At 52.2% G+C, this 14,222-nt stretch overlaps 1 protein-coding gene across 2 annotated transcripts in view; it reads right to left on the minus strand.

Moving 5' to 3' along the window:
• Nucleotides 1-197: 197 nt before the first annotated feature.
• URB1 (URB1 ribosome biogenesis homolog) overlaps nucleotides 198-14,222 on the minus strand; it is a 67,395-nt gene continuing 53,370 nt past the window's right edge. Inside the window, exons 31-39 of one of the 2 annotated variants that reach the window (XM_082459722.1) lie at nucleotides 10,882-11,042; nucleotides 10,322-10,433; nucleotides 8,484-8,590; nucleotides 7,822-7,962; nucleotides 6,737-6,846; nucleotides 5,104-5,301; nucleotides 3,669-3,910; nucleotides 1,897-2,466; nucleotides 198-853 (exon numbers count right to left, since the gene is read on the minus strand). In XM_082459722.1, the coding sequence (XP_082315848.1) occupies nucleotides 672-853; nucleotides 1,897-2,466; nucleotides 3,669-3,910; nucleotides 5,104-5,301; nucleotides 6,737-6,846; nucleotides 7,822-7,962; nucleotides 8,484-8,590; nucleotides 10,322-10,433; nucleotides 10,882-11,042 (1,823 nt within the window). In that variant the 3' untranslated portion in view covers nucleotides 198-671. Of the gene's footprint in view, nucleotides 854-1,896; nucleotides 2,467-3,668; nucleotides 3,911-5,103; nucleotides 5,302-6,736; nucleotides 6,847-7,821; nucleotides 7,966-8,483; nucleotides 8,591-10,321; nucleotides 10,434-10,881; nucleotides 11,043-14,222 lie in introns of both variants that reach the window. The other variant, XM_082459721.1, reaches the window with a different exon arrangement.

Below are 14,222 nucleotides of genomic sequence, written 5' to 3' on the forward strand. Positions count from 1 at the left end.
CTTGACCTCTGAAATGCAGGTCTCTGTAGAATAAAAATAGCCTGTGATTAAATCAATTAAACAAAACACAAAAACCTAACAAAAATAGACATTTATTAACAAGTTATAAAATTCTAAATCCCCCTTTGAAACAGAATTTTTAAAAATATAGGCTGTCTTTCCAAAGCAGAAGTCAAAACAATTTTATACTTTAAGGATTTAGTGTAACATCCTTTTTATTTACTAAAATAATTTAACACAACACGGGCAGGGCTTATTTATTCAAAAAGTTACACAAAGCTTTGTTTTAAAGCCTTAAGGCAAACTTTAAACGTCTCTCTTCTTGCTCTTCTGATATATCTCTGGACACTTCAGCTTTAAAGTCCATGAATCCCTTAAGCACTCAGAAGCGCCACCTCGATTTGTGGTATTTCTTTGAGGAACAATGAGCCCCTAAGAGGAAGGGTCTTCGCTGACTGGGGCTCACGGCCCGAAGGTCTCCAAGCCCACTGTAACGGTGACCGCTTCGCACACGTGGTCCCTTGAGCTTATTATTTATCAGTCAGTTAAATGAAGCCAACTTTTCCCGTCAGGACACCTGGTCAATATTCAGAGCTTGTCATCTCGCAGGCCTCCCATGGAAACCCTTGACTCAACCTGAGCCTGGAGCCGGAAGCGCCAGCCGCAGGGGGTTAAGTGTCAGGGATCGCGGCCGCAATGTCCTTGCAGAGCCTGACGACGGCCTCCTCGTCACCACCTTCCACGTCCTCCGAGGCGTCGAGGACCATCCGGACGTGGGTCAGGAGGGTGTCTGGCCGCTGGGCCCCCAGCCAGACGTCCTTAATGTACAGAGACACCAGGAACGCAGCAGTGGCTGAGGACAGGGACAGGGCCATCAGAACGCAATCCGCTCGGTCGGAAGACAAGTCACCCGCCCACATGCCCGGGGCCCGGGGCTCTGCGAAGCCCCAGATGGCAGTGAGCGTGCACTGCCGTAAATTAATTCCGCCTTCGCTTGACTTCTAGGTTAACCTTTCTTGTTCATTTTAAAATTATCTTTTCACGTGATGAATGAATGTGTGTGAAATGTAAAAAAAAAAGTACTACAAGTCAAGCCTCTTCCTTGGTGCTGACGACCCAGGCCAAGAACCACAACCGCAGTTTGGGAGGAGCGGCCCGGAGTCACTTCCCATCATCCCCTCAGTGGCACAGGAGAGAAGGTTTACAGGCCCAGACTCAGTTCCCCGACTGCGGCCACAGGAGAGGGCAGGGCACCCCGGCTACCAGGTGAGCTCACCTGCCACGCTGTGGGCCTGCCCCCTTCCCTCTCCCCCTCGTGTCCCTCATCCCTCAGTGCAGGGTCCACCCTCCTGGACGGAGGAGCCACCTGCACATGGTCATAGCCTCCCTGCTGTCCTCCTACAGCCTTTGCTGTTCCCTCGTCTGTGCAGTCACACCTTTATTAAGTACCTGCTAAGCGCCAAGCACATAAATTGCATGATTTGTGTGTTTGTGTGCGCACATGTGTGTGCTCTTGTGCACATGTGTGCTCGAGTGTACACACACACACACACCTGGCCACGACATGAAACATAACTCTTCATGTGGGTAATAACGGTAGAAACTTAGGGGAGCCACTGCTCTGCAGTAGAGCGTCCCGGTGGGACACAAGGTTGTGACGAGAGCATCTTTCTCCACTGTAAGCAAAACCATCACTAAAGGTTCCTTTCACCTGAAGGCAAAGGCAGAGACTTCCTCTCCCCCTACACTCAGGGCCCCGTGGCCCTCTCCCCAATCCCCAGAACCGTGGTGAGGGGCCCCCAAAGACTTACGACAGGCTCCAAGGAACAGGAGGTGCTCCCCACCCCAGGCCCCCTCCCGCATTTCTTCAGCCTCCGACCTGAGCACCAGCCTTACCTCGCGTGGCCGCATCCTCCGCGTTCAGAGAAGAGAGGTGGACGGCCTCGAGCATCGGCCAGTAGGGGCTCCCCGCGGGGCCGCGGGCCACCCCCAGCTGCAGCATGACGGCGTTGAAGAGGCCGGCCGCACTCTGCTCGGGCCCCGCCAGCCCCTCGGCGCCGCAGAACCGGCTGTACAGCCTGAACACGCCGCTCGCCACGGCGCTGTCCTGAAGCAGGTCGGCCACGACCGCCGGCCGCGGCAAGATGCGGCTCCTGAGCCAGCCCAGGAGGCCCGCCATCTCCCCCCGGCCGAGCGGGCTCGCGGCTGCGGAGCGCAGCACCCAGCCGGCCACCAGGGCGGTGACGGCGCCCACGGGGCCTGGGCCTTCACTCTCAGGTTCGCGGTCAGGAAACGCGGGCCCCCAGTGGGTCAGGATGGACCTCAGGAGGCCCCTGCACGCCTCCAAGGTAGACGCCGGCAGCTCGGGGTCCACCGCCTCCTCGGCCTCCCCGGGCCTCCGCTTCCGGCCCCGGGGGCCTCTGGCTCGGGCTGGCCCAACTGGCTTGTTCTTATCCTTGAGCATTTCTGTCTCACACACACACACACACACACGCACACGCACACACACACACACACACAGAGAAAAGAGAAAAGGCGGTGAGACTGGTGTCCCGCCCACCCCCAAACACACACACACACACCACGCACACACCACAGACACACACACCACACACACAGACCACACCCCACCACCACACACACACGCACACAGACACACGCACATACACACCACACACACACACACAGACACACACACACACAGAAAAGAGAACAGGCGGTGAGACTGGTGTCCCGCCCCCCCCCCCACACACACACAGAAAAGAGAACAGGCGGTGAGACTGGTGTCCCGCCCACCCCCCCCACACACACACACAGAAAAGAGAACAGGCGGTGAGACTGGTGTCCCGCCCACCCCCGCACACACACACACAGAAAAGAGAACAGGCGGTGAGACTGGTGTCCCGCCCACCCCCCCCACACACACACAGAAAAGAGAACAGGCGGTGAGACTGGTGTCCCGCCCCCCGCACACACACACACACACAGAAAAGAGAACAGGCGGTGAGACTGGTGTCCCGCCCACCCCCGCACACACACACACAGAAAAGAGAACAGGCGGTGAGACTGGTGTCCCGCCCACCCCCCCCCACACACACACACAGAAAAGAGAACAGGCGGTGAGACTGGTGTCCCGCCCCCCCGCACACACACACAGAAAAGAGAACAGGCGGTGAGACTGGTGTCCCGCCCACCCCCCCCCACACACACACACAGAAAAGAGAACAGGCGGTGAGACTGGTGTCCCGCCCCCCCCCCCCACACACACACAGAAAAGAGAACAGGCGGTGAGACTGGTGTCCCGCCCCCCCCCGCACACACACACACACAGAAAAGAGAACAGGCGGTGAGACTGGTGTCCCGCCCCCGCACACACAGATGCAGATGGCGGGGCGGCCCGCGGGCTGTGCTCTCCCGGGATGCGTCCCCACGCTTGGAGCACAGTGAGTGCTCAGTGCTTCCCTGTGACCCGTCGTTACTGTTAGCGTAGCAGCCGAGCGCTGGTTAGCGGCAGAGCTGGGACTCAAAGCCGGCCCCCACCTCCCTCCCGGGCTACGAAGGCGGATGGGCCCTGTCTCTAAGCTGCAGACGTGCCGCTCAGGGACGGTAAGACGCCGGCTGCTCCGCGGGGCAGCGAGCACAGCTTGGGGGGCGGGTCCGACACTCACTCAGCAGCTCCCTGACTTGGCATCTCTCCGCGGCTGCTCTCACGTCCTCCTGGAGCCTGACGTCCCTCTCGACGAGGCTCCACTGGTGCAGGAGGACGAGGGCATCCCTGGTGGACAGCACAGTCTCGTTCACGGTGAAGCGGTTCATGTCCCTGAAGGCCTGCAGCACGGTGGCCCGGTACCTCAGCACGGAGTCAAGCGCCCCGAAGAAGCTGGTGAACTGGGTGGGGGCCAAGGCGGGCCTGCGGGAGCCAACGCCACGGACTGAGCCAGGGCCGCCTCCTCGCCCAGCGGCCCAGGACCTCGTCCTGCAGCTCAGCACACCGTCCACCCGCAGCCCGGGAGACCCTTTACAACAGACAAGAGCGTGGAGCCCAGCGCACAGCGCAGGAAACAGGGAGCCCCTCCAGGAGAGGCAGAACGGGGACCGGAGTCTGAGCTCCACCCTGGAGGCACAGAAAGCGCTCTGGAAACCGGGAGAGCTGGGCAGAGCCTGCGGTGAGGGCGCCAGCGGCCACGCTGAACAGCTCCAGGACCGCCACCGCCAGCTCCTCTCCGTCTCAGGAACTCTCAGCCTCGAGGGAAAAGGCTCGGCAAAGCCCGGGGCCGGCACCACCCACGGCCAAACCTGACGGTGGGCACTGCGGGGACGCACATCCCTCCGAGTTCTAAGGAATTTAAAATTAAAAACCATCTGCCTTCCACAATTTTAACATTTACGATCAGTATTCTGAATAACAATCGGTTCTCAGAGACCAATGTGTCTTTGGACAACCCCAAAATAAGAAACGGGCGCTCTGGCATGAATCCAACAAGTGAATTCCGAACAACAGAAAACCAAATGCCCTGTTCTTTATCAAGACAGTTTCATTCTGAGATGACAGTCCATTTGCTATCGATCCTCTGGTTTCAATCAGCATACCCCTGTTCCCAGATCAGAAATCTGAGGGCACACGGTGTATTTTCTCTAACACAGTAGAATTTGAGAAGAACTGAGCTCTCCTGAGGAAACCAAGAGTGTAATTCCAAGGGGAAAATACTGAAATTTTCAAGGAAATTCATGGATAAGGGAGCCCGTAGGCTAATGAAGGTGGAGGCGAGTTTGGGAACAGCTTAACTTTCCTAGGCTTAGACCATGGAAAATATGTTCTTTCTATAAAACATTTTGAGTGCTTGAATCCAAAAGTCCAATAGATGGTTTGCCTGCTAAAAATGATCTGGCATGACAGGCTTTAGGTTTTTCGAGTGTGCTAAGTTCTCACGGTCTTGAAAGGAACCTCCTGAAGTTGACGTGGAAAGAGGAGCAGCTGAAGTAGGTTTCCTGACGTCACCGAAGGGATGGCAGTCCCGGCCCAGAGCCTACCTGTGGAGCCGTGACTAAGGGGGGGCCGACAGGTGACCTGCAAGGGGTCATGGCCAGTGGGGAGGGGCTTACCTCAGGTGCTTCGTGAGCACAAGGAGAACGTAGAGGAACTCGTCGACCAAGTGCAGGGCGAGCAGCTTCGGGGGCTCCTGGGACCCAGGCTTGCAAGGAGGCTGCTCCCCTGCCTCCGCGCCTCTGTCCCCCAGGGTGGTCACCCACAGCGTGCGCAGCAGGGAGATGAGGTTGGAGAGCAGCTGAGTCTCCAGGAACCTGAAACCAAATGTGGGCAAGTCCACTGTCTGTCACACCCTCTCCTCCCAGTGACATCTCCTGGAGGGGGTGGGCGGCAACCATGGAAGAGCCTGAGACGGTGGTGACCATCCCAAGTGGCAGACTTCTCCCCTCTCCCCCAAGCATTCTATCCTCGCACCTCCCGCTGCAGCCCCCAAAGAGGGGGACACAGCATCTAAGTGAACACCGGATGTCTGCTACAGAAATGCAGCTCCAACCCAGGGCGAGGCCCCAACCCTCCTTTCTAGACAGCCAACCACCTCAGTCCCCACTAAGGGACATTCTGGAGCCGCTGTGGCACCGTAAGAAGAGCCTTCCCGCCCACGAGAACAACCCAACCCTAAAGCATAAAGGTAACAGCCAGGAACAGATAATCAGCCAATGCTGCCTTTAGATATAAGACATTACTTTCTTTCAGAGAAAAATCTTTTAATTCTTTTTAAAAAATGCACAAAAGGAAAAAAAAATGCATGAAAGAGCCTGGATATCCCCAGGCTTATCATCATAGGCAGCTGTTTGAAAGAAAGATCCCTGCCACCAAGGGCTGTCTGCTGAGACAAGGTCTTCATCTTTTCACACAGCCTCAAACTTAGGAGAGTGTTAGGAATCAAAACCGATCGCACTATGGACTGAACTGTGTCCCCCGCCCCATTCAGATGGCTGAAGCCCTAACCCCAATGGGACTATATTTGGAGGTGGGGCCTTTGGGAAGCCATTAGGTTTAGAAGTCATGAGGATGGAGCCCCCCTGATGGGATTAATGTCCTGTAAGAAGAGAAAGAGACCAGAGCTCTCTCATTCTCTCCCTGGTCATGTGAGGACACAGTTGGCAGTGTGTACGCCAGGAAATGAGCTCTCACCAAACCCAACCGTGCTGGCCCCCTGATCTCGGACTTCCAGCCTCCAGAAGGCGAGAAAATGAAACTGTCGTTTGAGCCACCCGGTGACAGCAGCCCCAGTAACAAGACAAACACCCACTCCAGCGCTCGACGCCGCTCCGGCACCAGCTCTTCGCCGAGCACCTTGACCCTGGGCAGGAGTGGAGTGCGAACCCACATCACCGCACAAGCGTTCCTGAAACAGGAGCTCCCTGTTTCTGCCTCAGGAAGGGCAGAGACCTTGAAACCTCGGATGGGGGACCCCACTCCAGGGGAGGAGCCTGGACCTGGCACAAGAGACGGAAAGGTGGTGCAGAGGATGCTGTTTCGGGAACAGATTCTCCGGGACACTTCCAGCGGACACGAGAGACGGCAGGAGGCGCCACGGTCTCTGCGTCACCTCCTTCTGCTTGACGCACAGCACACACAGTCTCTTGCTCTCTCTCTCTCACACACACACACACACAGACACACACACACACAGACACACACACACACAGACACACAGACACACACACACACAGACACGGTGCTTACTTGCTCTCCAGGATGTGTAGGATCCACGTTAAGAGGCTGTAATCCCGCAGGATCTCATAGGCAGATTTGGCATCCCGGGCAGCATTCTGCAGAATTTCCAAAATCCAATTCTGCAAACCCGAAACAAAAAGTTACTCTTCAGTGGGAAAACCTGACTGACTTGATCCAGGGGACACTTTAAAAAATAGAATGGTATGTTCCAGTTACAGGCGGTAGCTGCACGTGACGTCTGCTAAGTCTATAACAGTGGTGGCCATGTGGGACCACCATTCCCCACAATGACAGCCAGAAGACACAGACGGCCACGGCGAGCTTGGGCCCGGGGACGCCCACCCGCTAATCCGTCACAAGCAGAGACACAGCATGGAAGCCGCACGGCCCGCATCTGGGGCAGCCTGAGTGGGCAGGAGGGCGGACCCATTTCTAGCCCAGCCATGAACTGCTGGTGGCTCATCCATTGCCTTGATTTGACCACCTGGAGAGGACAGAAAGCTGGGACTCCTGCTGGAACTGGTAACTGGGTGCTTTAGAGTTCTCACGTGCTGTAGAAAATAGAAATCTACCGTACTCGAATTCGGTTTATTCAGACTCACTCCTATTTACCCACGTTTTACATGATACCAGAAGCAGAAGCTGACCAGGCTAGAAGTTAACCAAAATACTGATGAATTCTCCTAGTTACGTCTCACACGACGTGAGCTCCGGCTCCAGGGGCAGAGCTAATGGGCAGACTCCCTCGTCAGCTGTGAGGCAGGCAGTTTCGACTCCCGACTCATTTTCCCAGCCAAGTTTTGATAACCTGCAGCTTCTCTGCATCATGAGACAACCTGGTGGCTCGGGCGTGTCTCCAAGCACCTCAGTCACTTATGGGGTGACGTGTTTCTAGAGCTCTCAGCCGTTCCACAGCCACCTGGGTACTCATCGCCTCCCTCCCTCTCCACAGGCCCTGCCCCCAGGCCACGGCCCCGGAAGCTAATGGAGAATCGGGAGGCCAGGCTGGGTGAGACTCCACGGGGACTTGACCAGCAGATGGAACCCCGAGCAAGGGCCCCGGCCTCAGCCCCCCAGGAGCGCTGGCCGCCGACCTGGGCCACGTCGTCGCAGAGCGGGCTGCTGAAGAAGGACAGGACGATGTGGAGGACGCCCCGCCGGGCGCAGAGCTTGTAGCAGTACTTGTCCCGCATCCCCTGGCGCAGAAGCCCGAACATCCACTCCCGCTCCGTCTTCTGCTGTAACCCAAGCAGCCAGGAAACTATCGTTAAATAAGTGAAGGCCTTTCCCCTTGAAAACTCTTCAAACGCCGGTACTTTCAATTGGGGGCAAAGGCTGCAGCACAGCTGCCCCCACCCTCCGTTTCTGGGTATGTTATTAAAAATCCTCTATCTCCTCTCTGCTTCCATTTCTCCAGGTCAGGAATAAGGCACCAGGTCAAGTTTACACAGTGAACTGTGCTAGCTCACAGGGGGTGTTCTGTAAAAGCACATTAGTATTCAACCCAGTGATTCACCAAGAAAATACAACGAGGATGCCATGACTCGAGGCCTCTGGAGTAGTCTGTGAGGTCTGAGAAGCCACCCAAGAATCAAGGTGTGGAATGGGAAGCGTTTCCACACACAGGCCCTCCTGGCCCCAGCTCCACCGCAGCCTGTGCTCTGTAGCTGACAGTCTCCTCGGGGAAACGTCAGCGCAGTGGCGGAGCATCCCATTTAGGAGTCTTTCCAGGACCCCGAGGACCTCAGAGCATTACCTCGAAGTCCGAGCTGTAGAAGAACTGGTAGAAGCCTGGAACTTTGTTCATGTTCAGGTACTCGTGGGACAGCAGGAACTTGTTGACCTTCAAATACATGTGCTCCTCTGTGAACGCAAGCAGTCAGTCACTCACCGTAGCGCCAACAGGACACCCGTGGCTGGCTGGAGTAGGGAAGCAGGGCCCTGGGGGCGGTCACACATAAATCCCTGCCCCCTCGGGGCTTTCCAATCCTTATCCAGGTTATTAGTTCTCAAGAATTAAAACGCAGTTAAGACATCTTAGTTCTACACAGCGTACGGGCTTCTCTCGCGGCCCAGGAACCACGTGAGGATGTCCAGTCCTTCGGAGACGTCACCCCTCCCCAGGCATCAGCCCACTGCCTAAACTCTAATCAGCTGGTGGGGAGAGTGGGGCCTGGCCACACGTCAGACAGCACAGGGCTAACACCCAGCCCATCGGCCTCCCACTGAGCTAACTGCCACAGCAAAGGGGGCTCACACGTGCCCTGAGTCACTTGGCTCTCGAATGCAATGGGGCCGACACCTCGTCCCCTGGTCCCAACCCTGGACCACTGATGCTGCCCTGTGCGCCAACCCCGACATGAGGTCTGATGTGGGGCAGCTTGCCTGGGGGGCACAGACTGGATGGGAGGCCAAGACCATCCACCGTGACCTCTGCTGGGGTATTTTCACAGAAGAGTTTGTTTCTTTGGAGTCTAAATGGCTAATTACCTTCTTTCCTCCCGTAATTTCTAAGGTAAAGAAAAAACCATGTAATAAAAATGATACGGGGGGACTTCCCTGGTGGCGCAGTGGTTTAAGAATCCACCTGCCGGGGCTTCCCTGGTGGCGCAGTGGTTTAAGAATCCACCTGCCAACGCAGGGGACACAGGTTTGAGCCCTGGTCCGGGAAGATCCCTCATGCCACGGAGCAACTAAGCCCATGCGCCGCAACTACTGAGCCTGCGCTCTAGAGCCCGTGAGCCACAACTACTGAAGCCTGTGCGCCTAGAGCCCGTGCTCCGCAACAAGAGAAGCCACCACAATGAGAAGCCCTCGCACCACAATGAAGAGTAGCCCCCGCTCGCCACAGCTAGAGAAAGCCCACACGCAGCAACAAAGACCCAATGTGGCCAAAAAAAAAGATACGGAGCAGATGAAAATCAAATCTGAATTCTAACAGCAACTTGACTACAGATTGACCGTGGGGCCTTGAACAAGCTATTTAACCTTGGGGGCCCCAGCTGGGAGGCTGTTTCCTCATCTAAAAACAACCATGTTACCTCCAAAGAACCCTGTGGTCCCTAACGTTATCAACATTCTATGACTTTTCACTAATTACCAAAAAAAAAAAGGTCCTATGATAGACTGACTTGTGCTCACAATACCTCGGCAGTGCCCTGCTGTGAGGAACAAAGCAGAGCCGTGTTCCATGCCCTGGGTGACACCTGCACTGGGACCCACAGGCCGCTTGTCCTCTAGCTGGTGAGCTACACTGACGCTGACCCCCGAGCTCAGAGCGGCAGCTGCCAGCACGGACGGGCCTCCATGTCAGGTCCCCCTAAGTGCTCACGTAGGGATCCGTGACGCCCTCGAGCAGTCCCTTTGGTGGGAGCTGTGACCTGCTTTTACCACAGCTTTATACCCCTACAGGCAAATACGAATACATAATCTTCCCCCATCATACACACTGTGCTGCGCCTTGCGCGTGTGACCCTGATCCGTCTCCCTCACGTGTGCGGTGGGCTGGTTATGCCTGCGGGATGAACGCCTAGAAGTGGCCTCGCTCAGCCTCAAAATTTCCACCTCACCCCAACCTGATTCTGTCAGTGGCACCTGGTCTCAAAATTTGCAAGGCTGCTTTGGCGATGAAGAGAGTCAAGGTGAAGGTGAGTCTCATGTTCTTAGTTCGGATGCCGTTCCGGACTACGTCCAACAGGTACAGCACCTTCAAACCAGGAAAAAGGGGGAAAACAAAAAAAAGAGAGAATCTGCAGAACGGCTGTGATCAGCCTTACCTTGTACAGCCTAAACCACGGCTTTGCAGACTGGCCGGCTCCTCACACCCCAGGGACCACCCAAGGTGACGCCTGTCCCCACCACCTCAGGGCACGGCTTCCGAGGCTCTGTGTGTCCTGGCTGACAGCTGCCGTCACCCCTGAGTTCAACAGAAATTAGAACTGCTCTGCCCACCACGACACAAGAAGACCACTTGTAAGGGGAGACCTCTCTCCACCTCCCGGGGCTGAGGGCCCGAGACAGCCTCAGGCATCCCCCCCTCTCCCCCAGCAGGGCACAGACTTTGTCCTGTATCAGTCTCCCGGCAACACCTCCGATCTCCTTAGGAAATCCTTCCACCAGGCCGGGCGGAGAGCCGTCCCCTCAGCCCCACTCACCTGGGGCTGCTCCCGGAAGCGTGCCCCCTCCAGCTGTGAGTAGTAGGCTGCCAGCACGGAGTAGGCCGCGGCTCGCATCGGGGGGTCGTAGCTGCTGAGGGCTGTGACAGTTAGGCCCAGAGCATTTGAATCCACAAATTTCCGACAATCCACCACAAATTCTGAGGGAAATAAAATACAGCATTAACTCATTAACTACACACACACACACACACACACACACACACGCTAGGATTCCGTGACGCTTGTGCAACACAGAGAATTCCATTTGCTCTCGCATCTTACCACCATCAGCTATGTGTGCGTGCTAGGTACAAGAAATGCAAGTCTTCCTCCTGCTCCCCTTAACTTCTGCTAAAGCCGGATAAAAGACTATCTCCCCTTCCATGGCAATAATCACATGCCCTCAGTTTCTAAGATGCTTGTAAATCCCAAGAATCCCAGGAATCTTTCATTACTTCTCACAAATACCCAGTGAGCCAGAGATCAGAAGTGACATTCGGACCCACCACTGAGATCCCAGCATGCGGAGGCCTGGGGGACACAACCAGAGGGTCAGCAGAGAAAGCCGGCTCTCAGGTCTACCCTGTTCAGCCCTCGGCCTCTGAGTTCCTACCTACAAACACGGCCAAGGAAAATACGTAAGGCGGCGATGCTGGGAGATACAGCCAATGCGAACTGGTCTGAGCTGGCCTATAGATTTTACGAAGGATTAACTTATATCCACTCTGCAACCCTAGTTCTTTCTTCAAACAAATGACAGAAATCTCACAGAAGAGTGGCTCACCAAGCCTGAACAAAAGCTACAGCCCAGAGCTTGCTGGCTGATATTCTCTCATCACCTGTGAGGCCCTGAAAAACTCACGTTACTCCAGGAGAGGATGTGATGGGAGAGAAGGTCAGATACATGAGGGGACCCACTTGATCACACCTGCAATTCAGGACACTTCAAATCCTCTTTAACAAAAACCCAGGCCTTTTTACAATATAAACACTGTCAAGAAAAACCTCAGAACAGGAATAGGTCACCTGGGGAGGGTGAGATGAATTGGGAGATTAGGTTTGACATATATACTTTGTAAATCATCTATACTTCAATAAAACAAACAAAAAAGAAAAATGCACTAGATGGGCTGATCAGCAGATTAGACATTGAAGAAAAAAAGAACGGTGAACCTGAAGACAGCAACAGAATCTAACCAAACTGAAACACAGAGAGAAAAAAGAACTTTAAAAACATGAGCATCAGTGAGCTGTGGGACAATTTCAAGCAGGCTAATATATGTATAACTAGAATCCCTAAAAATGAAGAAATAATGGCCAAAACTTTTCCAAATTTGACTAAACCACAAACCTACAAGCCCAAGAAGCTCAATGAACACCCCAAACACAAAAAATATAAAGAAAATTACACCCAAGCTTATCATAATCCAATTGCTTGAAACTGGTGATTAAAAAAAATCTTAAAAGTGGTCAAAAAACATAGAGCAGAACAAAGATAAGAACACTGTTTCTTGTTAGAAACAATGCAATCCAGAATCAAGGTGGCAACATCTTTAAAGTACAATAAGAAAAAAACCTGTCAACCGAGAATTTCCTACCCCATGAAAATCTTTCAAAAGTTAAGACTAAAAGCTGAAAGAATTGATCACCAACAGCCTTGAACTATAAGAATTCTTAAAAGTATTTTGAGGAGAAGGAAAATGATAGAAGATGGAAAGCTGGATCTACACAAAGGAATGAAGAGAACAAGGAATGATAACTATGGGGTAAACAAAATATTTAAATCCCTTTAAAAGGTAATTGACAGTCTGAAGCCAAAACAACCACATATTGTAGGCTTTTTAACATTTATCAATAGATGGAAAATGTATGATAATTATAACGCAAAGCCAGGAGGGGAGAGATATATACTATTGTAAGGTGCTTCTACTATCCACGAAGTGGTATAATCTCACTTGAAAGTAAACCACAATAAATTGAAGACGTATACCATAAACCCTAAAGCAACCAACACACACATGCACACAAAAACACATATACACACACACACACACACACACACGTACATATGCTGACAAGCACACACACAAATTACAGCTAAAAGCCAAAATAGAAAATAAAGTGGAATCAGATCGATAATCACATTAAATGTAAATGGTGTATACATTCCAATTAAAAGGCAGAGATGGTCAGATTGGATATAAAAACAAAACCCAAGTATACGCTGTCTACAAGAAACCACTTTTAACCTCAAGATGCAGATTTTAAGTAAAAGGATGGAGTGGTGATCATTTTGAAATGTAGAGAAATAGGTAATCACTATGTTATGCACCAGGAACTAACAGTGTTGTAGGTCAACTATACTTGAAAACAACAAACAAACAAAGCCATAGGAAAAGAGATCAGATTTGTGGTCACCAGAGGCAGGAGGTAGGAGGAGGGAAAATGGATGAAGGCGGTCAAAAGGCACAAACTTCCAATTATAAGATAAATAAGTACGAGGGATGTAATGTACAACATGGTAAATATAACTAACACTGCCGTATGTTGTATATGAAAGTTGTTAAGAGAGTAAATGCTGAGTTCTCATCACAAGGAAAAAAAATTTTTATATTTCTTTAATTTTATATGTATATGAGATGATGGATGTCCAGTAAACTTACTGTTGTAATCATTGCATGATGTATGTTAAGTCAAATCACTATGTATGCCAATGATATCTTAAACTTATACAGTGCTGTATGCCAATTATATCTCAATAAAACTGGAAGGGAAAAAAAAGTAAAAGGATGGAAAAAGAATAATTAGAAGACTCTTGGGCTCTAACAGCTTATGGACTAAATTTTCTCATTTCTAACAAGTGACTACTTTTGATGGGAGGGGGAAAAAATTCCAAATGCTTTACAAAGCATCAAACTGAGGGACAAAATTATATTGTTTTGGAAAAGATGAGATACGTTTAAGATACACCTACATACCTACATGACAAACACACATAAATGGAATAAATCTGGAAAAGAGAACACTCTAAACATTTAATATTACACTCACTAAAAATAGCTAGTACTTAGCAGGGATATTTTTAGTAATCACTGACACTCTCTAAGACAAAAGGATTTTCCACGTGCCCATGAGGAAAAGTCAATTTCATGTTCTGTGGTCATCTCTGTTATTCTCCGGAAGTCTTGGCTTTGTAACGTGTATGGAAAAGAGCTGCCCTTGAGTGTTGAAAACATAATAGGCTATCAAAAAATAGTTATAAATACCATTCTCTTTGTTTTAAGAACCTCATAAATAGAAATTCGGCCTTGTGATAACAGATTTTCAAACCAAAATGG

The sequence above is a fragment of the Balaenoptera physalus genome, assembly GCF_965194825.1.
Source record: "Balaenoptera physalus genome assembly, chromosome: 4".
Classification (NCBI taxonomy): Eukaryota; Metazoa; Chordata; class Mammalia; order Artiodactyla; family Balaenopteridae; genus Balaenoptera; species Balaenoptera physalus.